The 27,372-nt window shown below is 39.0% G+C and overlaps 2 protein-coding genes and 1 long non-coding RNA gene across 10 annotated transcripts in view; 2 read left to right on the forward strand and 1 right to left on the reverse strand.

The window, feature by feature from the left end:
* LOC146468846 (BRISC and BRCA1-A complex member 1-like) overlaps positions 1 to 27,372 on the forward strand; it is a 59,717-nt gene that overhangs the window by 18,119 nt on the left and 14,226 nt on the right. Inside the window, exon 8 of one of the 3 annotated variants that reach the window (XM_085123894.1) lies at positions 15,538 to 17,241. The exons of the other annotated variants lie outside the window; for them this stretch is intronic. Coding sequence (XP_084980020.1) covers positions 15,538 to 15,723 — 186 coding nt within the window. The 3' untranslated portion in view covers positions 15,724 to 17,241. Of the gene's footprint in view, positions 1 to 15,537; positions 17,242 to 27,372 lie in introns of those variants that run through there. 3 annotated transcript variants of the gene reach the window in all.
* LOC146468847 (uncharacterized) lies at positions 4,862 to 14,968 on the reverse strand. Of its 6 annotated transcripts, none has more exons than XM_085123882.1 (10): positions 14,698 to 14,968; positions 14,468 to 14,504; positions 13,330 to 13,359; positions 12,471 to 12,513; positions 12,124 to 12,185; positions 11,166 to 11,594; positions 10,269 to 10,396; positions 7,646 to 9,015; positions 5,748 to 6,481; positions 4,862 to 5,663 (listed from the first exon to the last, which is right to left on the reverse strand). In XM_085123882.1, exons 1-10 carry the CDS (start codon positions 14,774 to 14,776, stop codon positions 5,144 to 5,146), a joined length of 3,432 nt encoding a protein of 1,143 aa, XP_084980008.1. In that variant the 5' UTR covers positions 14,777 to 14,968; the 3' UTR covers positions 4,862 to 5,143. The 6 variants fall into 6 exon arrangements, with proteins under 6 accessions (XP_084980008.1, XP_084980007.1, XP_084980009.1 ...); XM_085123885.1 differs by having other exon boundaries at positions 5,290 to 5,452; positions 5,506 to 6,481; XM_085123883.1 differs by having other exon boundaries at positions 4,863 to 6,481; positions 7,742 to 9,015.
* Positions 7,176 to 11,345, forward strand: LOC146468848 (uncharacterized). The gene is made up of 3 exons (XR_014867339.1): positions 7,176 to 7,238; positions 10,874 to 10,933; positions 11,211 to 11,345. It is a non-coding gene; the product is annotated as an uncharacterized LOC146468848 (long non-coding RNA).

Genomic DNA, 27,372 nt, shown 5'->3' on the forward strand with positions numbered 1-27,372 from the left:
AATTATGCAAAATACGAATTGCGGAATGACATAATTATGCGAGATACGATTTATGCATAATAACTCACAGAAATACATTAAACTGAAAAAGCGCGCCTTTTTTGGGCGCCAATTTGCAAATACAGCCTATTTGAAACCATTTCAACCGAAGAATGCATCACAAAAACCCAAACGATGGTATCTTCGAATTCAAACTTGTTTCCTTCGATTCTCATCGCATAACAGCTCGTGGACTTTTATCGTTCGCGAGTGAACACAAGATTCGTAATACATTTGCATTAAAGAGGCTTGTTTATTTACGCAACCTGGTTTACATTCCACACGAGTCGTCCGCCATTACGAGAGATGTTTACAACTCAATCGAGGGCTGGTTAAACTTGACATGTTTCGTGCTTTCACAGCGCTTCGCAGGAAAGAGACGTGAGTAAAGAACCGCCTCTGTTTATTTTTGAAATGATTTATGTCATTTGTCTAGGATTTATCTGGTTATGACGAATGTGTTGTGGTTCGGTCATGCTCATTTCCGTTGTTTTACGTTTTATATTAATCAATTTATCATACACAGCCAAACACACACACACACACACGCAAAAAGTAAATAAATAAACAAAAACGAAAAAAACAATTTAACCGCAATCTGTACCGCAGAACTCTTTCCCCGTATTTTGACGTGTAGATTTCGGTTTTTTATTTTCGAATGAAGGATCTTGATGTAACAGATTTTCAACTCCATGTTTCGTGCTTTCACAGCGCCTCGCAGGTAAAGGACGTGAGTAAAGAACCGCCTCTGTTTATTTTTGAAATGATTTATGTCATTTGTCTAGGATTTATCTGGTTATGACGAATGTGTTGTGGTTCGGTCATGCTCATTTCCGTTGTTTTACGTTTTATATTAATCAAGTTATCATACACAGCAAAACACACACACACGCAAAAAAGTAACACAGTGGCTATTCGTACGGCACCCGTACAGCGACTCCTATTTGCTATTCGTACGGGAGTCCGAAGATTTCATAGGATTTCTCTGTAATTCCTGATTCTCGCTTATCCAAATTATTATATTTACCTTTAGAAGGATTAAGCGAATCCAGTGAGTGCCCTATCTTTGTGCCAGATAAGTTTGCATACTCTCTGCTCACTAAGCGAACGAGCCACTCGCGACACTTCAAACTTTTTCCGAGCTACATAAACTCGCACATGTCACGCAACCTCTTTTTCACAGATCAACTGGCTACAATTAGTACACTGAAGGCTAAAAATGAGCGAAAAGAATTTCTTATACCTTGTAAATAGTTTTAATACACTGGCTTGGATCGGGGGGTAAGTGACAACTTGGTAATTCAATGAATTAATTTGAACGGCACGTTGGTAATCCCGTACGAATTATTCGCATTTTTGCTATTCATACGGGAATTCTTCTTCCTTCTATAGTAGGCGCAGTTTCAGTCATTGTAGTGAAAATTTATACCTTTGTCAAAAGGAGAGGTGTGTTCTGTTATCTTCAACATAATTTCTGTACGGAAATGCGAGTGTCCAACAGGTAAATTCTTCCAATACGTGTAACTCCCATAATTTTCGCGGCTTTCTGGCCGTACGAATAGCATCACGCAGGTTGGGAATACGGGAGTCCACGGAACTGCTTAAGTTCAGTATACCACCGGTCAGGATCAGTTGTCTGAATTTCTCAGCGTTAGATTCTTCCTTTCGTAGAAAGTCAGACAGCTCGCGTTTAGTTTGTTCAAGGATGGATGCTTCGAACTTAAATTTTCTCCTTCCCAATAAGGTGACGAATGAATCTTGACGGAAACTGTTCCACGAGAGTACGGCTGGACAAGTATTGTCTAAGGAAAGTGTTCAACTATAACATTCAAAACCAGGTTAGCGATTCTTAATTTTAATGATAACTTTTACTGCCGATACTCATAGGAATCCCAAATGAATAGCAAATACCAGTCGCTGTACGGTCTCTTCTAATCGCGTGACGTGTGCGTGAATATTGCGCAAAACAATTTAAGTGTCGCCAGTGGCTCGTTCGCTTAGTAAGCAGAGAGTACGCAAACTTATCTGGCTCAAAGAAAGGGCACTCACTGGATTCGCTCATTCGTTCTAAACGTAAATATAATAATTTGGATAAGCAAGAATCAGGAATTACAGAGAAATCCAATGAAATCTTCGGACTCCCGTACGAATAGCAAATACAAGTCGCCGTACGGGTGCCGTACGAATAGCCACTGCGAAAAAGTAAATAAATAAACAAAAACGAAAATAAAAATTTAACCGCAATCTGTACCGCAGAACTCTTTCCCCGTATTTTGACGTGTAGATTTCGGTTTTTTATTTTCGAAGGAAGGATCTTGATGTAACAGATTTTCAACTCCAACATTTTATTAGAAACACTGAATATCTAAGCAATTCGGGAAAGATTTCCGCACAACCCCATACATTATTTATCCATGCACAACTATCATACAAAACCCACTTCCAAAAACGACGAGCGTGAAAACAGAGCGTGACTGTGAGTCGCAAAATTTATAGATAATTATGCATGGGGCTGTGCAGATATCTTGACACAACTCGTACTAAAAATACTGTAAGAGACTAATGTCACTTGAAGCCTCGGTAATTAATACCATACCGTAATTCTTATCTACTTTCTTTTCTTTTTTTCATTTTAAAGAATCGATATAAGTACTGGTTATCACATACCATAAAATCCCGGTTTCATTTAAGTTCCCCTCCCCTGCTAATAAATCGCCTCGATTTTTGGCCCATCTATTTGTAAATGAAAATTTTATTCCGTGATAAACCCCTACCACTCTTCCACTTATAGGCCCATCTTTGATCTTTATATAAACACGTAACACCCTTCCCCCCTTGCCCCTAAAAAAGGGTGATATTCCTTTTTACGTATCCCCGCTCGTTACCGGAATTTTACGTTATTATGGTCTCTGCCTCATTAAAAGAGCCTGTGAAGTTTTCCTAGACTCAACCTATTGTTGACTTTTTTGGTTTCCTTGTTTTATCTGATTGGTGAGTATCACAGGTCTCGCAGAGGTAAACCCATAAATGGTTGGATTGCTCAGTAGCTCAACAACAGTAACTCGAGTAGCTCTACAAACATGTAATGTAACCAAACTTAGACCCCAGGGGAAGGGGGGGACTTTTACATAAAACTGAAGGGACAAGCTGTCAAAAATATTGAACAGAATACTCTAAATTGTACCAGACTCTCTTGGCATAGGTGTTGAAATAATCAAGCAGTTTCCTCATTGTGCAGAACAAAAAAGCTTTCCTTTGAGGTTTTGAAAGCAAAGACTCAGATTTCCACCGCAATGGTACAAAACTGCATATTTTTCAACCCCTGTCAGGGACAAGCATTTTTCCATCGCCCTAAAATTGACCTCCCATTTCCCCTTGGGGTGTAGAGTAATAATAACTAACTGCTTAAGTTCACATGGAGTTAACGTTTGGCAACAACAACAACAACAACAAGCAAGAGAGGATCGAAAGTATGAATTCTCCATACATGTTCATACATACCCAGCTGTTCACTATTTATGACTTTTTTTTAGGTCAACCATACATCCAGAGTTTTTTTGTTGCTTGTTTACGTACACATAATTTTTTTAAAAATTAATTTTTATGATTCTTGATGGCTGACCTAAAAATAAACGAAGGGGAATCATCATCATTCCAATAAGTCATGTATGACCATTAAAGGATTACAGTCAATCCAGGTCACGCGTGAACAGTAATTCCAAGAATGAAATGAACATTCGAATTTCTCTTTGTAATGTCCGACGTGTGATTGAAATGTTGGACATCTCTCTGGAAATCGTTCCGAAAAAGACGCATTAACTGAAAAAAAGATTCAAAATACTTGGGAAACAATTGTTATTCTTGAAATATTCAATTTTGCAATGTAAAGAAAAATTCATAGCTTTATACGGTCAATAAGCTAGGGAAATTTATACGGGAACTCTGAAATCTCGTTGGCGATTTTCAAAACTGACATGTAAATTTCAAAACTCCGTTCAAATTTCAAAAATATCGTTCACGCATGACCTGGGTTGACTGTAAGCCCACACATACACTTGATCCTCTCTTATGACAACCAAAACTATATCCACCATAACTTTAGCTGGTAATTCTAGTTGTCATAGCAGTTTCCATGTCCACATATATAAAGCTTGTAATATGAAAACTCTACAAACAGTATCTCATTTAACATTAAGTTTGAAAAGATACTAAAGCATAATATAAACAAGGCAGTTTTCACTCCAAAAAATGAGTTGTTCATTACATAATTAGTTATGCAATATAATTTGAAAACAACTAAACAAACTATGTCCATCTTCCTGCTTATCATTTTCAAAATTGTTGTTGTAATGTTCTTGCTTACAGTTTGTAAAATGTCAACAACAAAAAAAAATGATTTAATGTGGAATCTTGCCAGTATACAACAAAGATACATTAGCAAATTTTAAAAACTGATCAATTTTAGTTTTTATTTGTCTGAGACAGTTCGAGTATCAGACAAAATGGTCAGTAAAAGAAGAAAAAAAAAGCCGAAAAACCAGTAGATAATACTAACATATTCTTTAAGGCTTTGCCCCACTATAAGCTAGCATAATGTTGAAACACCTACTTAGATACCCACTTCAAAGATCTGACAGAATAAACAATGTTTGGGGTAACATGTTTTATACTTTGAAAATAAAATAAAATGTGACTGGATTGTTCAGCCATTGTGATGGATGATAGTTGTTACAGTGGTGAAGAAGCTTTCTCCATCTTAGGAATATTTTAGGATGTTATCAGTATGATTTATTTGCAAGTTCTTCTAACTGTAAAGCATACACGCTGAAGGTGATTCCATCACTGATAAGTCAGATGGACATGCACTATTTATGGTTAAAAATGGGCATGGGTGTTATTTCAACACGTTGCAACAGTTATTGCAGTTCCCCTCCCCCTACCCCTCTCTTCTCCAAAGTGAACTGAATTTCATGTTTCCTCTCTAACCTAGAAGAAGAAAATATTAAAAGAGGAGGGGGGGTGGGGTAACAATTTTGGTTATTACTGTCTCAGCAGAATTGCAACTAGCTTTAGCACCAGAACCATTGCTTGAAAATAGTGGAATTTATGGCAGAAATAAGTCCAGCTCTATAACAAGCTGAAGCTTATGTTGCTCACTGAGAGCATTCTGCACCGCTGTTACATCTATCATTGAGGTGTTGAAGTAGGGGTGTCTGTTTAATATGCATGTCTTTCTGGCATGGTAATAGTGAGACCTCTCTTTATTTACAGTGTACTTGATAGGCTCAAAGGGGTTACTAGTGGGGTATTGATACCTCTCCATATGCTGAAGTACCAAGTTCTGGGGCAGACCAGATCTCTTCTCAATCTGTCCACCACAACCAGCACACTTCCTAATGTTGCCATGTTGGAACTGCAAAATGAATGGGTTGCTATTGTGATATGGTTGTACTTTGAATGGGGTACCACAATGTTGGGGGGCACTGTTGTATCCCTGAAAAGGCTGCATGGGTGTAGAACCATGTACAGTTGTCATTGACTGAAAGTCTGCATGCTGCCTGCCAATTGGTGGTTGGTTGATTGCCATAGGCATGGCTGAAGACAGCATGGCTGCTGATGAAGACCTTGCTGGTACTGACTGCCTGCCAATTGGTGGTTGGTTGATTGCCATAGGCATGGCTGAAGACAGCATGGCTGTTGATGAAGACAATGCTGGTACTGTCTGCCTGACTGCTGCTGGTGACGAGACTGCCAAATGCATTCCTGTCACTGCTTGGATGCATCCATCAGACTGCAAGGGCATTGCTGACACCATAGATTGTACAGCTTCTGGTTGCATCATGGCTGATGTTGGTGTGACTGGCGCAGAACATGTGTTTACTGTAACAGTGTGGGAACAGTAGCTGGGAACTTGAAGGCGGTCAACAAAGTCTGTGGGTACTGCCTTTTGGCCAACCTTTGACTTCTGTTTCCTTGGAGCCCTCTCCCCCTTTTTTCCCCTTCCATTTGGCATTCCTTGGCTAGCTGCTTGTGAGAAATTAGCTTTATCCCTGTTCTTTGTATACCAGGCCAAGAATTTGCGAAGTATGGACTTCCTTTCTGCAACAGCCACACTGTGGGAGCAAATTGAAAGGCGATCATATTGTGGGCAGCCACGACATCTTACCTCTCCACTTGCTAGTGGGGTGACTATGTGTGGCTTGGCTGGATCATTAGCACTTGTAACTGCAAACCCTGATTGGTAACCAGGGCAAGCCACAATTGAAGGCTCAGTAGAGCATAAGAGGTCGACTGCTTTGCTCCAGATATGTTTCAGCTCCTCAAATGGCACAGCATTGGTAATTCCACTTTCCCTGGCTGATACTGAAATGCCTTGACTCTCAACTGTTGCTGGAATGACACTGTAGTGGCCTTCCTGGCGACAAGCATCACTTAAACTGGCCTGTTAAAATGACAGTGATAATAGAACAATTTACATGTATCAACATAAGTTAATTGAATGATCCACAATTGCTTTAATGATAATTATACATGCAATATCTATCGTTTTGATAATGAAAATTACAGGTAGAATCATATTTAAGACAACGTTTTGGTGTCCTCATGACACCATCATCAGGTCAAAATATAATATTCAACAGATAACAAGAATATTAATGTCCAAGTTCAAGTTCGTAGCCCCTCTGTTCGTAGCCTCTGTGGTTCTCCAAACTTAAGGGGGCTTGCCGTCAAGGACCAGTCTGTGAGCTAGCCCAGGGTGAGGGCTTTCTGCTGGGGGGTAGCTCTTGGTTGTGTGTCAAAAGCTCCGGGGTGGGGAGGGGAGGGTATTGTAACCTTCAGCTTGGTCCAATTTGCTGTTTTTCTTAAACCAGAGTGACTAATAATTCTAATGTCCTTTGACCTCCCCCATAGAGACACAGGCTGTTGACAATCAATTGCATCAAGCTGACACAAAGCCTGGAGTGTGGCCTAAATGCAGGTGAGTGACTTGCAAGTTTGTGTGAAAAGCAGAGGGGTGGGGAGGGCAGTGTTGTGAGACTCAGTTAGGGTGAACTTTCTGTCTCTGCGTAGGTTTAAGTGCAGGTATGTTTTTGAAAATCCAGATATAACAATAATATCTATCTTTTTTCTCTTTTAGGCTATGCTCCACTGTAAAGTGTCTCCCCTTTTAAGACATTCTGCAATTATGATACTCTCAGGTAAATAAAGGAATATTAAAGCACATTCCCTTAAATAGTATACATATACAAGAACTTACATCACTATAGATAAATTATACAGATTCACTGTAGATCTTTTTGGAACTTTACAGAGGATGAGCACAGAAATACCCACTCTCTGGATTTATATTCCTTCTGGGGTGAGAGGTGGGACTCAGGTTTGAAAATGGGGACATGCGGAAGAATCTTATGGGCTTGAAATGTAAAATTTTGGGGATTTTTTTTCGATTGGTTTAAATTTTTGCAAAGTATTTTGTTGTTGTTGTTGTGGTGGGATTCTGGCAGCTGGTACTCTGTTTGGATTTTAAGTAAAGGCAAGTACATGTATAAGCGTAAGGGCAAGTGTAAGGGCAGCACATATATAAGTATCAATTTACTGAAGTTACCTTGTTAAAACGTTTAACAGCAGCCAAACGTTGTTCCTTTGACATATTTCGAAATACTGCTGGGTCAACTCCAAGGTGCTGGAACTCTGGGATTACCTTGTATGGACCTACTCCAAAGATGGCATCTTCTACATCCATCTGACGCTGTGCCACTAATGCTCTCATCTCTCCAGTAGCCTCGCTCATGTCCAGCTGTCTTCCGCCTGAGGACTCCTTACACCACTTCTGGTACAGCTTGTTCATAGACTCATTGCCATTGTTATAGTAGAAATCAGGTGGTGATCCAAGTTGGCATTGTTCCCTCAAAGGACGCAACATGCTGTCTTTCATCACTCCCACAGAATTGCGTCTAAACCATTCTGCAAACTCCAAACCCAGTGGATGGGCCTCCGCCCATTTCTGTTCAACAAGAACAAGTTTCTCGTCAAAGTCAGAGGCGTTGACTGCATCAGAGAGGCCAAAATACTGCGTCCCGCCCTCTTGTGCTCCAAAGACGTCTAGAAGCATTTCCCTTCTTATCTTCGCTGGAATACCAATGCGCACCATTGCTGACTCAATGTTGTCTTCTAAATGCTTCTTGCACCTCATATGTACTGCAAAGATGAATTGATCAGAGAATGCTTTTGCCACATTGTGCTCTCCATCAGTCCCAAACGACAACAACCCTGACAAGTTTGGATTCAAGTTCACCATAGTAGATGTGAGAAGCTTGTAAGAGGACTCCAGTTTTCTCATGTGGAAAAGGATGGGTCCAATCATGACTGGGTGTTTTCCTGTCACCTTGTCAACAACCATGAGATTTCTGTAGGTAGTTAAGGTGTAGCAAAACTTCCCTATATTAAATGATGGGTCCACCCCTAACACAGTGAAGTGTTGAGGATTACAGCAGAACCGCTGTATGTCTGTAAGTTGTTGTTCTGTGGCACACACAACCTCTGGTTCTGGGGCACAACGAACCTCTCTGACAAATGCGGTGTTCAAATCACCTTGCTGCTGTTTGCATTGCAGCAGAACAGCAAAAAGGGGATCACAATGGTCTTGATAGTCAATGCAATTACTCTGAATGGACTGATGAGATTGTTTACTAGTCATCTTTCGGAAGTTTTTGGCCTGCATGGGGTCCCTTGGTGCAGCTGCAATGGACGGCAGGTCAGATGTTTTTCCAATGGCTGCCTTGGTTTGGTTATATGCTCGTTTTGGTTGCATTGTTGTTGCTGCTACCCGCAATTTGTCTTTTGTGCTTTCTCGTGTTCTTCGAAATGGCATTTTGTTTTTCTTGGCATTTCCATGAGGGACAGGTTTCACTTCATGTTTGTCACCATCAAACCAGTACTGCACCATGACATGTTTAAATATATGTCCATCAACATCTGCATGAGAGAAAAAAAGCAAGTATTTTTGTTATAGCTTCCTTGCATCAGGGGTGTAGTGTGGGATTTTGAAGATGTACGCATGAGAATAAATGTTTCGTAAGCGCCAAAGGCGCTTACAACTGGGGGCATGCTCCCCCAGAAAATTTTGAAATTTAGGGTCTTGGAAATGCCATCTCCTGGTTTTTCTGTGGGGCATTTTCAATAAATAATGGGGCAAAAATTCAGTGGAAAGTTGTTTATTTTAACCATTTCCCTAGTGTTTTCTGTAAGCTACAGTGTTCCGAAAAGGAAAAAATACAAAAACAACGAAGACAGGTCACAGCAAAGGGCGAGGCGTCCACCCTTAGGCGGGCAAACTCCGTTACCAACCTGTCAGTATCCACGTTCTTATGTTTATGTATATGAAGGATGGCTAGGGAGCTTAATCTCTCGTCCGTCATCGTACTTCGCAGAGGAGATTTTAGTCTCTTCATGCTACTGAAGCCACATTCAGCAGTGCATGTAGACACAGGATCAGTTAACAATGTTACGAGAGCATGTTAAAATGGGAATTCTAATAAAAAACGCCAGTATAATGTGAAAATATGAAATTTTTTCCCAGCAAATTTAATGAGAAAATTTTTTTTCTCAGATCTCAGCTGTACGCACAGGCGTACGTGTGTATATGGACGCTACGCCCCTGTGCATGTTGTCTTACATGAAGAGCTGATGAACAGTGTAAACAATTAACACAAAACAAGTGACATATACCTTAAGAGACAAAATACTTTATAAATTTTCTTCAGTTGACATAAAATGAAATTTAAAACAGGTTGTGAATTGTGCATAGAACTAAACCAATCCTGAATGATAATCTGATGAACCTATAATCATGCAAGGACAAAAGGTCTCGGGACAAATCCTACAAAGTATACTATTAACTGCTTCTTTAGTGTGACCAAACTAAAGAGGCCATGTTATCTGCTAACCATGCATTGTATTCCCCCTCACCCTCCCCCCATTAAATTTTGAAGTCCCACGATGGACTCAACATTGTACTGAGGTGGGGGTCAGTGACCAAATATTTTACTTTCTCATGCACCAATAATATTGTTTCCATTGCAGAACTATGAAGACATCTTAAATTCGAATTTGTTACAACCCTTTTGTCCTTGGTTGATTAAATAGCCTTAAACATGGAAAGCAACACAATTATGATATCAGAGATTTAGGTTAGTTTTCCTTTAATAACTCACAAGAACCATAGTTACCTAAAATGCAGTCAATCCGTTTTTTGAAATCTGGAGAGCTCTTATTGTAGTAGTACTTTCTTTTCAGCACAATGTGTCCATTCCTTTTACTGTCATAATTGTCTTTTGTACTTCTTAAGATGGAGCTCCTGAAACAAACAAAGTAACAGTTGGGCTACAGTGTAATTGGCTTACATGTGAATAGAAAGGAAACTCCAGTCTGTGGAAACATTTTATCAAAATTTAAAATATTATATAATTTGTGACTTGATGGCTTAGTTTAGATGCTAGTGTGAAAAGCAAGGAAAAATGTCTGTCATAAATAGAATTTGAATTATTAATTGTACAGACGTATACAAATTTTTGAGTGTACACAAAATTAGCTTTTGAACATTACAAATTTATACTGAAGACAGTTGTTTATCTTGATATTTCAATGTTCCACCAAAACTAATTATCTCATCAAAATACATTAGCTTTTCAATTTCCTCTAACTGCCTATTATTTTTATATATATATATTTAAAAAAAGATAAATTATGTGAAAATTAATGCAAATACATTATTATATTATTTAATTTTGCTGCACATTTTTTCCATTGCATATGGGTTTTTTGACTTTTTCAGAAAAACCACCAGTTGATAGGACAAAAACCAAATCCTGACTTATCATTCAGGCAAAGTAAGGTAAGAGAAAGGAACTAAGAAAACCCAATTTTACTACCTACACAATAAAGTTGACTTGACTTGACTTACTACCAAGTTGAAGCAGCTCGGAGTCTAATGATAATAATATTGCAACTTTCCCTTGGATAGGATGTACATGTTTGGGTAATATCCCAGGCATTCTTTTCTTTTTCACATACTTAAATACCTCTGAACAATGCATTAATTGGCAGTCGCAGAATTATCAACTCACCCATAGACATGAAAAAAGTTAGATTGGACTTTATTTGCTCTCCAGACACCAAGGTCATCGCATTTCAAATCGTCAACATTGTCAAATGATGCACTGTTAACCAGGAAGACCACATCATCTTGTATGTTTGTTGGAACTGTATGGCAGATGACTTCACTTTTGTCTGTCCAGAGGAGTTGCTGTGTAATGTCCAAAGCAGTAAGGGAATTCCCTTTAAACCCAGTTTTAAAAATAGGTAGGGCTACATTTCCACCGTAATACTCTACTTCCTCATCAGATGATGAACTACTGTCTGTTTGTGTACTTTTGACATGTTGTATGTCATCTGAAGTCAGGCTAAGTGACTGGATTGCTGGACTTTCTTCATCACTGGATGAGCAACACAGGTCAATAATATCAAACTCTTGTGTCTGTGATAGGCTTTTTACACTATAAGATAAAAGAATGAAAGAGTCAATACACGTAAGGGCAAAATGCATTAGTAGCAGATAACTCGTATTCGGGTAGTAGTTGCCCAATTTTACTTGTCTTGCCAAACTAAAAACAGAAATTAAAACTTCCCAAGCCAGGGGAGGGGACCCCTGCCCCAACCCCAACCATCCTAGTCATAATAATTTAAAATACAAAATGCATGTGGTTATAATACCCCGAGCCATAAAAGGATCTGTAGCATTTTCCAGTAATTTACTGTATAATCAAAGTGACAGGGTTTTTATATGGAATAAAATCTGTTTCTGAATGTGGGAACATAATTTATTGTAAATAAATCAATAAAAATATAGATGTCATCAAATTTCAGCTGTTTATTGTGGATGTTACTTAATGCCTGACCAATCTGTGGCCCTAACGTTCCACACCGAATGAAAAACAAAATAAATAAGGGCATAAAGTTGAAGAACTAGAACCAACAACAACATGCCCATATGATCTCTAAAGCATGATTTGCACATGCACACACCTTGGATTTAATTCTTGATTTTTCTTCCCTCCTGAGTCTACTTCAAAGCTAGTTGAGGGCTCCTTTAAAAAGTAAAAAGCATATTACTAAATAGTATATTAATGAGCTTTTGAGGATATGGGGTGTTCGTTTTCATGCTTTACATATCATGTTAAGTAGTGTACACTGGACCTGAGACAACATGTATTTTTCTTGGAACACCAGGAGGTTTGTCTTATTTTATACTTAAAAAGTGGTGACTAATAAGTACATATGCTACATTGATAGACCCATAAATAACCATTAACCTACCCTTAAAATGGAAATTTGTGTACGAAAAATCTAGAAATAAACATTTTCAAACTCACCTCCACTTTTGCTTTGATATAAACCACATCTTGATATCTTTGCCTGAACATTTAAGATAATCAAATATGTTCAATGCTGGATCTAGAGTAGGAACCCAGGGAGCCTGTACCTAATTACCCCTCCCTCTTCCCTCTCCAAGATATAAGACCCATAGCGTTTTATCATTTTACACCATTCTTGACCCCTCCCCCCCAAGAAGGAAGTAAATTTATATTGTTTGTTATTAAGAGGAAAAATGCTGAAAGAGGTACACGATAATCACATAGACTGATCAAATTATGATAAGGGTCTGGTGGAATTGGAGAGGAAAAGCACAAGTTAAAAATGGCTTTGATGAGGTAGGGGTGGGGAGGGGGGAGTCATTTTAGAAAATAAAAAAGTCTATGTGGACCCATAAAAGTTGTCAATGGAAAAAAGCAAACCAATGTCAAGTCTACCAATTTACCTGAAATAATAATTATTGTTTTTAGGGCACTTTTTTAAAACATGATTTCCTCTGAAACCAGCATGTATCTTAAAGTCTGTTTCTCAAAGAAAAGAAACAACTTGAGATTAATAGTGGGGGGGGGGGGGGGGGGAGGATGCCTTGTATTTTACAACCATGCCAAAGCAATGCCAGTCATGCAGATACCGGGTACAACCATGGAACACATTTGAACATTCAAGCATTGCTTGTTCCCATGTAAGGCATATACATGTCTGATATAAATGTACATACAGGTTTCCATAGATTGTTGTATGTATGTACAAATTTAATAACAAGTTAAATTTTTGTCGGCTGGACTCAAACAAAAAGTATGGATCTCCCCTTTTGGAATCCAAAAACCATTACAAGGAATAAAGAAAATGGCTACTTACTTCTTTTTTTTTGGAGAAGCACTAGGACTCCTATGGGAAAAAAACCAATACAATCAGAGCCATTGGAAAAGGGCACACAGGGCCCATTCATCCCCTACGCTTCAGAGGAAATTGTTTGTTAGATTCAGGTCCAAGCTACAGTGGGATTAAAATAGTGCCAAGTACCATAAATGACGTGCTGATGAGGCTTAATAAAGGCAAAACAGCTGTTATTCATCGCACTCAGGGTCAGTATTTTTTCTTAAGGTAACTATTAAGGGGTACTGACGGGGTAGCACCTAATACCAATGTTTCCAATTAGTGCCCACTAATGGCTGCAAGTTTACCAGAGCAGCTTGTGTGGTACTTGTGACTTTGTCATCTGACCACATCCCACAAGTGTCACACTTTGCCATCACTGGATTAAAAAAGTGTTCTGCACAATGTCATCAGTCTCATTTCAAGTGGTTCTATGAGGATAAGGGTCTCTATATAATCAGAAATGTCATTAATTTTATGTATATTTATGTGGTAAAATTATGGCATACAACTCAAGTGTTACAATTGTATATGTACTCCCTAGGTTAGGTTTTGTGTAAAAATTCACATACTAAAATTATTCAAATGTGCATGAAAGCTACCGTTAAGCTAACAAAACTATACATTGCCACTAAAACGACTAAAAAACCTAAAGTCTTACTTACAAATGTTACACTAAAAAACTGTAAAGGACTGAAAGCTGGGAGAATGTGAGTCAGTTCGATGAATACATGTCATTTCACACTGGTGCAATAAAAAGTGACCAGCCATCTTAAAGCGCATCTATCAAAAGAAGCTCTGAAAGTATCCAATCAAACAAGAAAAAAGTGCAAGATATCCAGAAGAAGCCTCTACCTTTTTACCCAAATATTCTTTGCGAGAGAGCCTTTTGATATTCTTTGTCTTTCGCGTTTCAAAATGTATCATTGACGGTGTAAAAAGGGTTCCATTTCCCACGGGAAGAAGTCCCGTTGTTACTCAGTGGCAGTGCCTTTAACTCATCCAAAGAGGCGCCCCTCGCATCACGATCGATTCCTACGAGTTTGAGAATTAAACTTTTCTAGCACTATCAAACTTAAACATATCTAATATAGTGTATCAAGTTATAAGCCATTTTCACCTTTCAAATGGGCACTTTAACAGCATCTTTTCCTCGTCTGAAATAAAAATACAGTATCATCATTTTGACTGACGTGTAAAACATGTGACTGAATTAGAATGGTGGGCAGAAATTTTGCCCAAAACACCAAAAACGAATTAAATATTGCAAAAACACGAAATATATGCTGTCAATGCTTATATATTACACAGGATGGAAGGGATAAAGCGAGAAAAATGCAGAAAGCTTACCGCTACTGGAGGAAATTTCCTCCATCATGCGTTCCGCCATGCCCCTCGTGCAACAGCTGTCGTTTTGAGCCCGCAGCATTGATCAGACCGCTTCTGTAGCAAATTGGCGCCAAAAAAGGTGCAATTTTCAGTTTAATGTATTTCTGTGAGTCATTATGCATAAATCGTATCTCGCATAATTATGTCATTCCGCAATTCGTATTTTGCATAATTATGCCATTCCGCACGTCATTCCACATGCCATTCCGCAAACTCATTCCGCCTTTTACCCTCACCGAAACAATTGTTATTCTTGAAATATTCAATTTTGCAATGTAAAGAAAAATTCATAGCTTTATACCGTCAATAAGCTAGGAAAATTTATACGGGAACTCTGAAATCTCGTTGGCGATTTTCAAAACTGACATGTAAATTTCAAAACTCCGTTCAAATTTCAAAAATATCGTTCACGCGTGACCTGGGTTGACTGTAAGAGGTATTAAAACCCATAGGTTGTCATGGTATTTAACCCGGGTTAGCGCTAACCATGCTTCGAGCAACTGGGCCCTGGAGTGACCTTATGCTCATGAGTTCAAAATTTAGACCCCTTGTGGTCTGACCTCTCATAAGCGACCACCTCCTGTAAGAGACCACCTTGGCTTGACATTTTGGGTGGTCGCTTATGGGAGGTTTGACTTTAGCAACCTCTTATATTTATAATAGTGACATTTTTTTTTAAACTTTGAAAGTCACCTGTTTCTGTTACGTCCTTGCCAACTTGTTTTGACCAAGCGAATTAAGTATAACCAAACCGTGACATCCCCTATCTGGTTAAGGACGCATAATTTTCTTGATTTGTAGGAAATCTATGATAACTTCTGTGACATGGAGGAAGAGGAAGAAGGCTACATGTTGGAGGTGTCACGCAGCACAACTCGTCTGTTTGATCACATGGCTGCGTTACTTGCTCATCCGTTACAGAGACCCAGACAGCGTGACACGTTCTACAAACTAACACCAAGAGGAGATGAAGAGTCGATCTTGTAGCATCTGTGCAATGCAGTCTCTTGCGCAGTCGTTAAGTGGGTTGTCACGCAATATTTTTCAGCGACACGAAGGAGTCTAGCTACAGAGGTCCAACGAGTGTGTCTTTTCTCAAAACATTAACACCATGGGATGAAGAATCTATTTCGTAGGAACAGTACATTAAATTTCCTTCACATTTGTTATTATGTCTGTTGTCACGCTTCTTCTTCATCCTGTTATCACACAACGCTCGTCCCCACCGACCTGGACAGACGCATTGCGTGACTATCCAAGGAGCGTGGCATGTCCTTAAATTTAACACCATGAGTTACAAAATCTATCTTGTAGCAGGTTCTTTGCGGTCATCTTTTGTTTTATTAACGACTTTCCACCATAATGTAACTGATATAAGTATGATGTAATCTAGGTAACTTAGCTTAATTTGGGAGGCATAATCATGCATAAGCTATAATAATAATAATAATAATAATAATAATAATAATAATAATAATAATAATAATAATAATAATAACAATAATACAGTCAACTCTCTCATAGCGACCACTTCTCGTAAGCGACCACCTCCCATAAGTGACCACTTCGTAAACAACCGTTTTGTTTCTCAGTTAAATACTGTTTCAAGAGCTCTCTCATAATAGCCTGCGTCGCAGACAGTCTATACAATCCCTGGTATAGTCGAGTTCTCTATAGGTCTTGAGTGACAAGTCCGGCTGCAACGCAGGCTATCTCATAAGCGACAACCACTCTAATTTCTTAAGGGACCGCGACCACTTTTTAGGCCAGAAATTACACATATTCTTCCGGTAAGCGACCACCCAACATAATCACGTATGATCGTTAGTAAATCATCACTCAGAAGTGACAAAAGTTCAATTTTAATGACGCTACCCCAGACTGCTGACAGATAATACCAGTTTACATACAGAGAAGATGGCTATAATTATGTCTGTAGGTAAACGGGAATTGTTAAGTGATCTGTTCCAAAATGTTATACAAAGTTTCATCAGAAGAATGAATAGATGTAAAAAATCAAATAAACTTGTTTCTATTTGCCTAATATTAGCTGCTTAAGCAATATTTTTCGGTAATTAATTAATCAATCTAGTATTAGGCTAATCTTGTTGATCTTTCCCGTAAGCGACCACCTTCCGTAAGCAACGATTTTGTCGTGCCCCAAGGGTGGTCGCTTACGAGAGAGTTCACTGTAACAATAATATTATCGAGGGGGTCCAACTCACCAAGGCGGTTTTCAGTGGAGCCCTCAGAAAGCCCTTTGGAATAAAAGCTTTTTTCGCTCTACCCTGCCACTTTATTATTATTATTATTATTATTATTATTATTATTATTATTATTATTATTATTATTATTATTATTATTATTATTATTAACATTGTGTATATATATATATATTTTCTTTCTTCATTGTAACTTGATTTGTATTACCCTAGTGTCTGTTATTGTCATTTTTGTTTTCTTTATGTGACAAATGAAATAAAATTGAAAAAAAAATTGAGTGCCTGATAATCTGTTCTAGTTGGGGTGATATTATTCAGATTAATTCTGTTTGAGTAGTGTCATGTAGTCTTAGGAGAGAGTCATAATGCTCATTCAGTTGAGTGAAAAGTGTAGCGGTACAGAGTAAGAAAGAAAATAATAAATCAAAGATGAGTTTTCTTTAGATAGAAAAATGTTTTCAGCATTAAAAATCATACTAAACAATAAGTGTGCAATTTTTGGCCCCGCAATAAGACATGCGTTTCAGGTTAATATATATATTTAGGCTAGCCTAAAAGTAGAGCTCCACAATTCATTCATTAATTTATTTGCCATTAACCAGAAATACAACAACAGCATACAGAAATACATTAAAGATAACATACATTATTATATGGCAAGGTAGTCTTGAGGTAAATCCGCGCGTTCTGATTGGCTCTTTCTTGGTCGGGATTTTACCATACGGACCGTTTCCATGGAAATGGTCTTAAGCCGTGTATTTTTATGACAAGCGGCAAATTTGAAAATTTGCAGCTAAAACTGCGAAAAGAAAACCTGAAAATACTTTCATTCTTCGCAAAGAAACTACCCAAAAGACTGAATCCAACATGGACGAAGAAGAATATCATTTACAAAGCAAATTTTACTATCCCGAAGATCTAGAAACCTCTGAAGCAGGCATCTGCGAAAGCCGAGGAAGCCATTGAGGATTTTATACGTAGTTACTAAAACGAGGAATGACCTAAAATGATCTAAAATGATCTAAAATGACGTAAAATGACCTAAAATGATCTAAAATGACTTAAAATGACCTAAAATGATCTAAAATGATCTAAAATGACCTAAAATGACCTAAAATGATCTAAAATGACCTAAAATGACCTAAAATGATCTAAAATGATCTAAAATGACCTAAAATGATCTAAAATAAATCTGAAATATTCTTAAATGATCTAAATGAAGTGAAACCAAGATAAAATTACCGAATTACAGAACTGAGTGCTTACCAAAGTAAAGGCTGATACCAGGAAGCTGCTGTGAACTGCCGGAAAGTCAGAAGAAGACTCGAAAAGTGCCGATGGTTGCGCGTCAGCCAATTCGATGACAAAGTTGCGTAAACAAACCGCACTAGAGCGGATCTTTTTTTTTTGGTCGGTCTGAAAGACCCAAAAATATCGGCACTGCATGACCAATTTTTTTCGGGTTCGTTTTCCGGTCGCACATTAAAAGCCACACGACAAGGCTAAATACTTGTGTAAACACTGATAAAACGCTTTTGTAAACAATGTAAAGGCATATCTGTGCATCAATAGGCCTTATCACGGTTTTCGATATTTTTTCCCGCGAACTATTTTTAGTAGCAGTTTACGGCTGGTTCGCTATGCAGACAAATGTATGAAAAATTCAAAACACGACTGGACGCTTTCTGGCACAGCTACGTCCCTCCATTTTTTTTTTCTTAATCCTCTTTCACGAATTTTTTAGAAGCGTTGTTTTATCAAAATTATTTGACATCGGATTTCCATACAAACACTGTTTTTTCAAGCCTGTTTGCCTACTCGTCAAAATGGCGCCGAAAACCGTGATAAGGCCTATTTCCTTAAATAAACACGCAGTTAACAAGTCAAGGGTAGCGCATGAATAAAAGATAACTCTGTGCCAGTTCCATATAAAATATAGCTGCATCAATCGAACTGCGTTGCTGGGCGAAACATAGAACTTCGCTTCGTACCAATCAAAACCGCGTTGCTGGGGAAAAACTAGGCACTTCGTACCAATCAAAACCACGTTGCTGAGCGAAACTTGGAACTTCGCACCAATCAAAATCACGTTGCTGAGGAAAAACTAGACACTTTGCATCAATCAAAGCCGCGGTTGTGATACAGTAATTATCGGGAATTTCCCTGCAGAAGTCTCCAGTAGAGACGAAACGCGTCGGAAATAAACTACAAGTTTTCTGTTGTGCTGCTCGCTAGTCTTTGTTATAAAATTAAAAAAATAAAATCATTTTAGGTCATTTTAGATCATTTTAGGTCATTTTAGGTCATTTTAGGTCATTTTAGATCATTTTAGGTCATTTTAGATCATTTTAGATCATTTTAGGTCATTTTAGGTCATTTTAGATCATTTTAGGTCATTCCTTGTTTTAGTAACTACGGGATTTTATAAACAAACAGAAAAGTGAAAACACAAAAGGAAGAAGTCTACTGATATGAACACTCTACTCCGTTTTATTGAAGCTAATGGCTTGAATAGTCAAACAATTGAAAGCCGACCTTCGTCCGAGCTTGATCACCTTTTGTCAATTTCTTTTTTTTATGAACGTACGCAGGAAAAATGGGGAATACGAGCCAGCAACATTTTCCAGTTTTCAGCGCAACATATACAGCGATACTTCTCTGAGAAGAAATTTCCATTCAACATACTCAAGGATAATGAGTTCAAAAATCGAGAAGAGTTGTAGCTGCGAAGCACAAGTCACTAGTTCGCGAGCACGACAGAAGAAACGAGCTGCAAGCCGCTCGGGCGATTGACGAAAACGAAGAAGATGCTCTTTTTGAGGCAGGAGAATTCGGCGACTCCAATCCAGTTGCACTACAAAGAACTGTGTGGTGGTTTTTATCCCTACACTTGGGTTTCCAAGTCAGAGATGAGAGCGAGGAGGACAATTGACTTAATGCTGCTTCTTTTAAAGTTGAAAATGGTCTTCACAGCAACCTTTTCTTGATCCGTACTTTGTGATGCGCTAGTAAATTTTCTGGGATCGAAGAAACCCTTTTGTGAGTTTCAAAAACAAACCGCAGCTGTTAAGATTTTCTCCAAATTCCGCTACAAATCGTTCTTGAAGTGTTTTCTATAAACATGTAAACGTTCAGTAAATTTGTTTTCATGTTATCCTCGTGGTACCGTAGCTTGTTCTTTTTGGGTTGCTCGCGTCATCAAAAACACGTCACGACAGAAACCCTTTGAATTCAAGTGACCGGAAGTGCGTTTTTTAAAATAAACAAGCTTGCTCCGAGGGCCATATAATAAACTACTTACTAACCTAGCTTGCTCGAGCCGTACTGGGGAATATTGGCCCTCGGTCGTTTTTGTACGGACCTCGCTGCGCTCGGTCCGTACTGTTACGACCTCGGGCCAATATTCCCCAGTACGGCCCTCGCGCTCGGTTAGTAAGAGGTTAATACTCCTACTAAATTTTTTACAAGAGCAAATGTGGTAAAGGCAAGGAAGCCTATATAGAAGCAGGGGACTTATAAACTATAGGCTTTCTGGAACTATGGGATTAAGGGTACTGAAAAAATTCCAATTAATTGTATCATTGCATTGCATTGTATCATTGTTGTGCACAGGTGAGCATTTCTGTATGAAGCCCATGCACTACAATATAAAACCAGCAATAGCAATTTGCTTAGAATACATTAATGAAGAGATTATTAGTTTTTAATAAAAATTATTATTATTATTATTATTATTATTATTATTATTATTATTTGTTATTATTTTTTTTAATGACATTTGTTTTTCTAATTACATATAAGTCGATCTTGTTTTCGGTATGCCAAACACCTTTCCGTTCACGGGAATGGTATTTGACCCTTTAAATTTTTTTAAATAAGCAGACACTAGCAAGGGTCCCGAGGGTGTCTGCTCAAACAGGTTTGACTGTATTTTTAACTTCAGTAAAACGTTTATGCCAAGTCATTTGCTTGCTTCACGGCTATCAGTCGACAGACAACTGATTCTTCTCTGCTACTGCGAAAATCAAAAGGGGGGTTACCGTTTCGGCTAGAGTATGGGTAGTACCTTTGCAAACGCTCTTCAGTAACAACGCTAGGATCAAACACACCATGTGTAGTTGACCAAAGCCATTTGAGAAGGATCTCGAGACTTTCAAACACCATCTCTGGGCTTATCGCTTCGTAGCTATTGATGATTTTGAAACCCGCGCGTGAACAGTACTGCTCGATCATTGTCTTCTCCTCGCACTGGTACATGGTCTCACTGATGTATTCTGCATGCTCAGGATTCAGTACTTTGAAAGCGGTTAATACGAACGGTACAAGATGATCCACGTACTGAATGGCTATCTTCCCTCCAATTTTAAGGCTTCCCATCATATTTTTAAAGACTTGCTGTTTGTCTGCGATCCAGTGAATGACATGATTACTGAAAATGAGATCGTACGACCCACAGCCCATCCCTGGGAAATCAAACGCGTTCGCATCCACAAATGACAGATTCTTGATTTTACTGTAGGATTGTCGGGCCACTTTAATTCGCTCCTTATCAGAATCAACACCGATAACCTTTCCCTCGGGCCCTACCAGGCCAACTAGGAAAGCAGACAGCTCTCCTGTACCGCAGCCTAAATCCAAGATGGCGTCCCCTGGTTGAGGGCTCACCTCTGTTTGGATGAATCTTTTTCCGCTTTCCCCTTGCAAGGAAAGCGCACTTTTCTGGTATTCCTCTGCAGCATTTTTTGTATCGGTTTCATTTGCTATATGTCCTGCCATCTTGATCTACAGGGTCTGTATAAATTAAGGCGTTCATATGCCCTGTGAGCAAGCTCTGGGGATCGGGAAAGACGAACTGAAACCGGAACATATCAAACTCAGTGTTAACAAAAGCTTATATCAAGCTCCGGTGATTACGCCCCCACCAATGTCTGACTCTAAGATTTGAAACATTTCTCAAGATTACTCAAAAACATTTAAACGGCGATCAGTTGTACCAACGAATTAAAGAAAATTAATATTAAAGCTATTGTATAACAGGTTTTGAAATGCCAAAATCTTAAAATTTAAGTTGTAAACGAGTTGTAAACCTCGTGCGATTTACAACTCGGCCGAGTTGTAAATCTCGTGGAATTTACAAGTCAGATTTTTGTAGTGAAAATCTGAGTTGTAAAAAACCTCGTGGAATTTACAACTCGGAGTTGTAAAATTTGAAATTATACCACTCGGATTTTTGTAGTGAAAATCCGGGTTGTAAATTGCACGAGGTTTACAACTCGGATTTTTGTTCTAAAAATCGGAGTTGTAGATTTAATAGTAACAATAATGCGCCGATCAACTCGAAACTTCAACATCCCCCCCCCCCCCCCCCCGGGCAAACCCCGGGCATTTGAACTTTTGAAGATTGGATCGTTCAAATTCCCGCCCCCTTGGGCCAAAATGGTGTTCAAATGCCCTACCTTATCGTCAGATTTGTCTGTCAAATGCCCCTCCTAAAGAATAATCGTTGTCGGCTCCTGTCATGAGCTACTACAAAAACCACAACTTTAACATTGAAACTAATGATTGGAAATTGAATTTATTAAGTCGGACAATGTCAATCAGCAAGTGTAAGCTGTTCTAACTCCGAAACACGGCAAAGGTTGTTTAACGAGAAATACATAATAACATATTTAAAATGAGTTAGCCGGCTACGTAGACTGTTCAAGTGGCAGGGTATTCTGCAGTTTAAGCCAAAGCGGCGGTTTTTCATTCGACAATGTTTTTTTTTTTCTTTAACTGTTCACTGCTGTTTTATGGCTATTCTAAAAACCTTTGCAGCCACAAATGAGGGAGAAAGGCGCAGCTTGACTCATTGCATAAAAAAAACTAAATCGTTTAAAGAACTAGAAATACATATTAATTAGTTAGCCGGCTACGTAGAATGTTGTTCGAGTGGCAGGATATTCTAGCGGTTTTTCATTCGACAGTGTTCATTTCTTTCACTATTCACTGTGGGACAAAGCCGCAGCTTGACTCATTGTATAAAAAATCTACATCGTTTATATACAATCTATAAAAATAATTAATATTTAAGCACTCTCACTTTTGAAGACCTTTTTTTTTGTAAGCTTTTTTTTTTTTGTAATGCTGTATCTCTTCCTTTAATCTCTTCCATCTCGTCCAAACACGTGTTTATAGCTGTTAGCGACTTCGGCGCCCCCCATAAAAGCGATTTGTAACCCGACACTTCCGGTTCAATTTTTCCCACCCCACCCAGGCAAGGTCAAATTCCCCACCCCCGGGAAGGCCTTACCCGTCAAATTCCCCACTCCCGGGCACAGAAAAAGCTAGAAAATAGTCAAATGCCCGGGGTTTGCCCGGGGGGGGGGGGGGGGATGTTGAAGTCTGAATTTCATCGGCGCATAATCTTTATTGAGATGACTTTTTCATCTAAAATATGGTTTTCAAAAAGGATCTCAAAAAAAAAAAAAAATACAAAATACACACAATTCGCAAAGACATTAAAAATCTAAAATTCGACTTGAAAAAACTTATATTGATGTCCTATATGGGCCACCGTAATACAGTAATTTTACTTTCGCAAGCGGGCGCCGCACGTTGCAATATATTATGTTTCCAATATTGTTTCCAATGTTTTTTTTTTGTTTTGTTTTTTGTTGTTGTTATTGTTTCAGAGTAAAAGCCTTTACCTCGATCCCTCACTAAAGGGATAGAGTTTACGACCCTGACCCAGAGAAGTTACAGGAAAGCAAAGCTTGAAAAGCTCAAGCGATCGAATGCAACTGTTGAAAGCGCGGTCAAAAATTTCCGGATTTGCTTGCGAATTCGCCGGATGCTTGTGGACGATAGCTGTATCCGGAGAGAAAAAGTTGGGGATTCAAAAATATCCGGATACGTGTGGACGGGGTCTAACTTACCGGGCCCGTTAAGTAATTTGGTAACAAATGTTTCTCAACAGAAGTCAATTTCTGTTAGCTTTGAATACTAAATTTTATAATCTTATAATTCTATGAAAACTTTGGCGAAGTACCATGTCTGTAATCATTGTGTGATCGGCGAAAAAACATTTAAAAATATACTTATCGGGCCCGGAAGTTATCGGGTCTTTCGATAAACGGGCCCCAGCCCCGATAACACACCTTTCGATAGCTTTCCGTCGGACTGAACAGTGATCTACACTGTCTACGGTAAGAACAACTATCTATACTGTTCTGTCTACAGTAGGAATAGCTATCTACACTACAGTAGGAACAGCTATCTACACTGTCTACAGTAGGAACAACCGACACGGTCTACAGTGGGAACAGCTATCTACACTGTCTACAGTAGGAACAACCGACACGGTCTACAGTGGGAACAGCTATCTACACTGTCTACAGTAGAAACAACCGACACGGTCTACAGTGGGAACAGCTATCTACACTGTCTACAGTAGAAACAACCGACACGGTCTACAGTAGGAACAGCTATCTACACTGTCTACAGTAGAAACAACCGACACGGTCTACAGTGGGAACAGCTATCTACACTGTCTACAGTAGGAACAACCGACACGGTCTACAGTGGGAACAGCTATCTACACTGTCTACAGTAGGAACTACTATTTACACCACCTACAGTAGGAACAGCTATCCACACCTTATAACTGTTGGGCATGGTGTCCCGCTTGGTTGCTGGAATCCTTCGTTCTCCTTTTTCAGGCACTGAAAAAGCTTGGTAACTTTCCACTGCTCAGACCTGGTCGCTCTTAAGTTTACGAAATTAGTCGTACAATGAATAAAGCTTTTCACGAAACTTGTTTGTTATCACTAAATACACAAATCACGAACTTCCTTTAATAACTACAATACGAACCTAAATTATGATCACCTGGGTGAGTGTAGTCTTTATAGAAGGAATGTGAGGTAACATCGACTCACGTTTCGACAACTTGAGCGGAAGTCATCTTCAGAGTCAAACCTCTGAGGATGACTTCCGCTCAAGTTGTTGAAAAGTCAGTCAATGTCACCTCAAACAGTCCTTCTATAAGAACTACACTCACTCAGGTGATCATAATTTACGTACTTATGACATGACCCCTAAGTTACATAGGTACGTACATACATACGTTAATTGAAGCTCCCTTTACAGGGCTTTTCAGCCACAATATATTAAAATTACAAGATAAGGCAAAAAAATAAGATGTAATAACTAATGAAATTAACTACTAAGGGAAATAAAGATAAATCAATTTTATGTTAACAGCATATTTACAAGTCTCTTCTTAAAAGTACCAGAGTTCTCTACTTCTTTGAGGTCTTTGGGAAGTCTGTTCCAGAGGGTAGCCCCTCTATAGGCAAAAGATCGCTGCCCAGTTTTTAATCTGCATCTCGGCAGATTTAAGTCTTTGTTATATCGCGTATTTCTGTCATGAAGTTCTGATCTACGTGAAAATTTGTTAACAAGATAACCAGGGGCTCTTCCCGGCATTCATGCACTTATGGACCACAATAGAATCGTGCAAGAATAATTTATCAGAAAAAGAAAGCCATTGAAGTGACTTTAAGCCTTCAGAAATGTGATCATACTTTCTAAGACCAAGAACTATCCTGCCAGCAAAGTTCTGAACTGTTGAAGTTCAAATCATTTACAATGTTAACAACTACTTTAAATAAAACAGTTAAAATCCTTGAGCTTCTTATAAATGTAAGGAAACTGTACAAGCTCATAAATAGAAATATTGTCGTGTGCGGGGTATGGCACGCCTCCAAGAGCAATCACGCTTTGTAGGCTGTTTTATCTGCTCGAGATTTTCAAACACTCCAGCTCGAATCAGCGCTGGTGCTCGGTGACTGGTATTAAGCAAAAAGTGTGTCTGGTAAACCAAGAAATGCACTCAAGAAACGCAAGAAAAACGACCCTAGCTATTGATTTATTGTTCAACTTTTCCTTTGGTCACAGGAACTAACAACGATTGGAGACCAAGAAATCTTACATCTTTTACAGGTGATAGTGTAGATTCGCCTTGCGTACTGGTCTCCGAAGGTTTCCATTGCAGATTGCTGACTTTTTCTCGATTCAAGAACCCACTGACCACTCTTCGCTTCCAAATGATTTCGTCGACGCGAGTGCGCCAAATATGGCTATGCTTCTGAGCTGGCGGAGGGGGAGTGGGAATGAAGCAGGGTCGAGTATCAGAGAGCTTTTTACGAGGCATTCTTTGTGCGGTGCTTTCTTCGCGAGATAGGACTGGAACACTGGGTGGTTCTGTCTCACAATAATCTTTCTTCTTAATCTCTGCAACTTCATGAACTTCCACAGGCTTACCATCCTCCGATTGACTGGTAGGATGTGCCGTTAAAACAATCTTGACACAATTTGTACACTTTCGCTTGGAGGTGGCATCACCAGAATCCGACCTGTTTGACTGGACTGTGGAGGCGCTGAAGGAGTGACGTATGAATGGCGTCATACAGTCAGGAGTAACCGAGCCTTGCTGTCGCTCTCGCTCGGATTTCCCGTCGTCCCATTGTACAGGACTTGACAATTTGTCATTTAAGTACTCTTTGACGTCTTTGCAAGTTTTCTCTCTTTCCCCATTTCGGAAAGAGAAGTCTTTTCTCTGTTGGCGGATTTCTGCGAAGTTTCTTGTTTCCTTGATGTTGCTGCTTCCGAATATTTCTCTCTTCCTTTGTAAATTTGTTCTTTCGATTTCAAACCAGCTGTAAAAACTCGCTGTGGATGTCTGCATTCGGTATTAAAACCCCCTTTCCCTCCAACACTACCACTGCTGAATCGAATAAAAGTCAGAGTGTCATTGTTGCGACCTTTCTTGAATTCCTGTCTTGTGTCGAACACTCTTCCGCAGAAATCGTTCTTCCACTTTCGCTTGTGAATCTCGATATCTTCCAACTTATCTGTCAGAACTCTAATTTCGTAAGGATTTTTCTTCAAAATAGCTTGACCCATTTTACTAATAGAAACACTGTGGATAGTTTCGTAGACCAACTTTCTCTCCATCACCTTTTTGCGGTTCATTTTTTTCTCTTTTCCCAGCGCTAGTCTCCCCAACGAGACGAAAAGGATCCGCTCTTTGGAGTATTATCCATTACCATAGTGAATATTTTGTGCAATTATTTATTTAGAAAAAATTGTGATCATGGAAAATTACACCCGATAACAGGGTCATTAACACTTGAAAACGTAATCAATAACAAGACGTATTTTGTTAGAACAATGTGAATTGCACAACTGTCCGGTAATTGGGTGATAATTGGGTTTGCGAAAAATTCGTTTACATAACTCGTCACCTAGCCTGCGAACAGCAGACGTATTTCCGGTCGTACCTCCGAAAATTTTTCTCCAAGCAGCCCCTTTGTGTCTAATACCTTACAGTGCGACGCGCCTTACGGTGGCCACCCAACAAACATTTTAA

Source organism: Pavona decussata, unplaced genomic scaffold (genome assembly GCF_977016875.1).
Source record: "Pavona decussata unplaced genomic scaffold, jaPavDecu1.1 SCAFFOLD_128, whole genome shotgun sequence".
NCBI lineage: Eukaryota > Metazoa > Cnidaria > Anthozoa > Scleractinia > Agariciidae > Pavona > Pavona decussata.

Excerpts from the sequence above, each read along its gene's own strand:
- LOC146468847 (XM_085123879.1), bottom strand. The coding sequence starts at position 14,776 with ATGCTGCGGGCTCAAAACGACAGCTGTTGCACGAGGGGCATGGCGGAA. Across the intron at positions 13,360-14,467 it reads TTAAAGTGCCCATTTGAAAG|GAGTCCTAGTGCTTCTCCAA; the intron begins GTGAAAATGGCT and ends TTTTTCCCATAG. Across the intron at positions 11,595-12,123 it reads AATCAAGAATTAAATCCAAG|TGTAAAAAGCCTATCACAGA; the intron begins GTGTGTGCATGT and ends TTTATCTTATAG.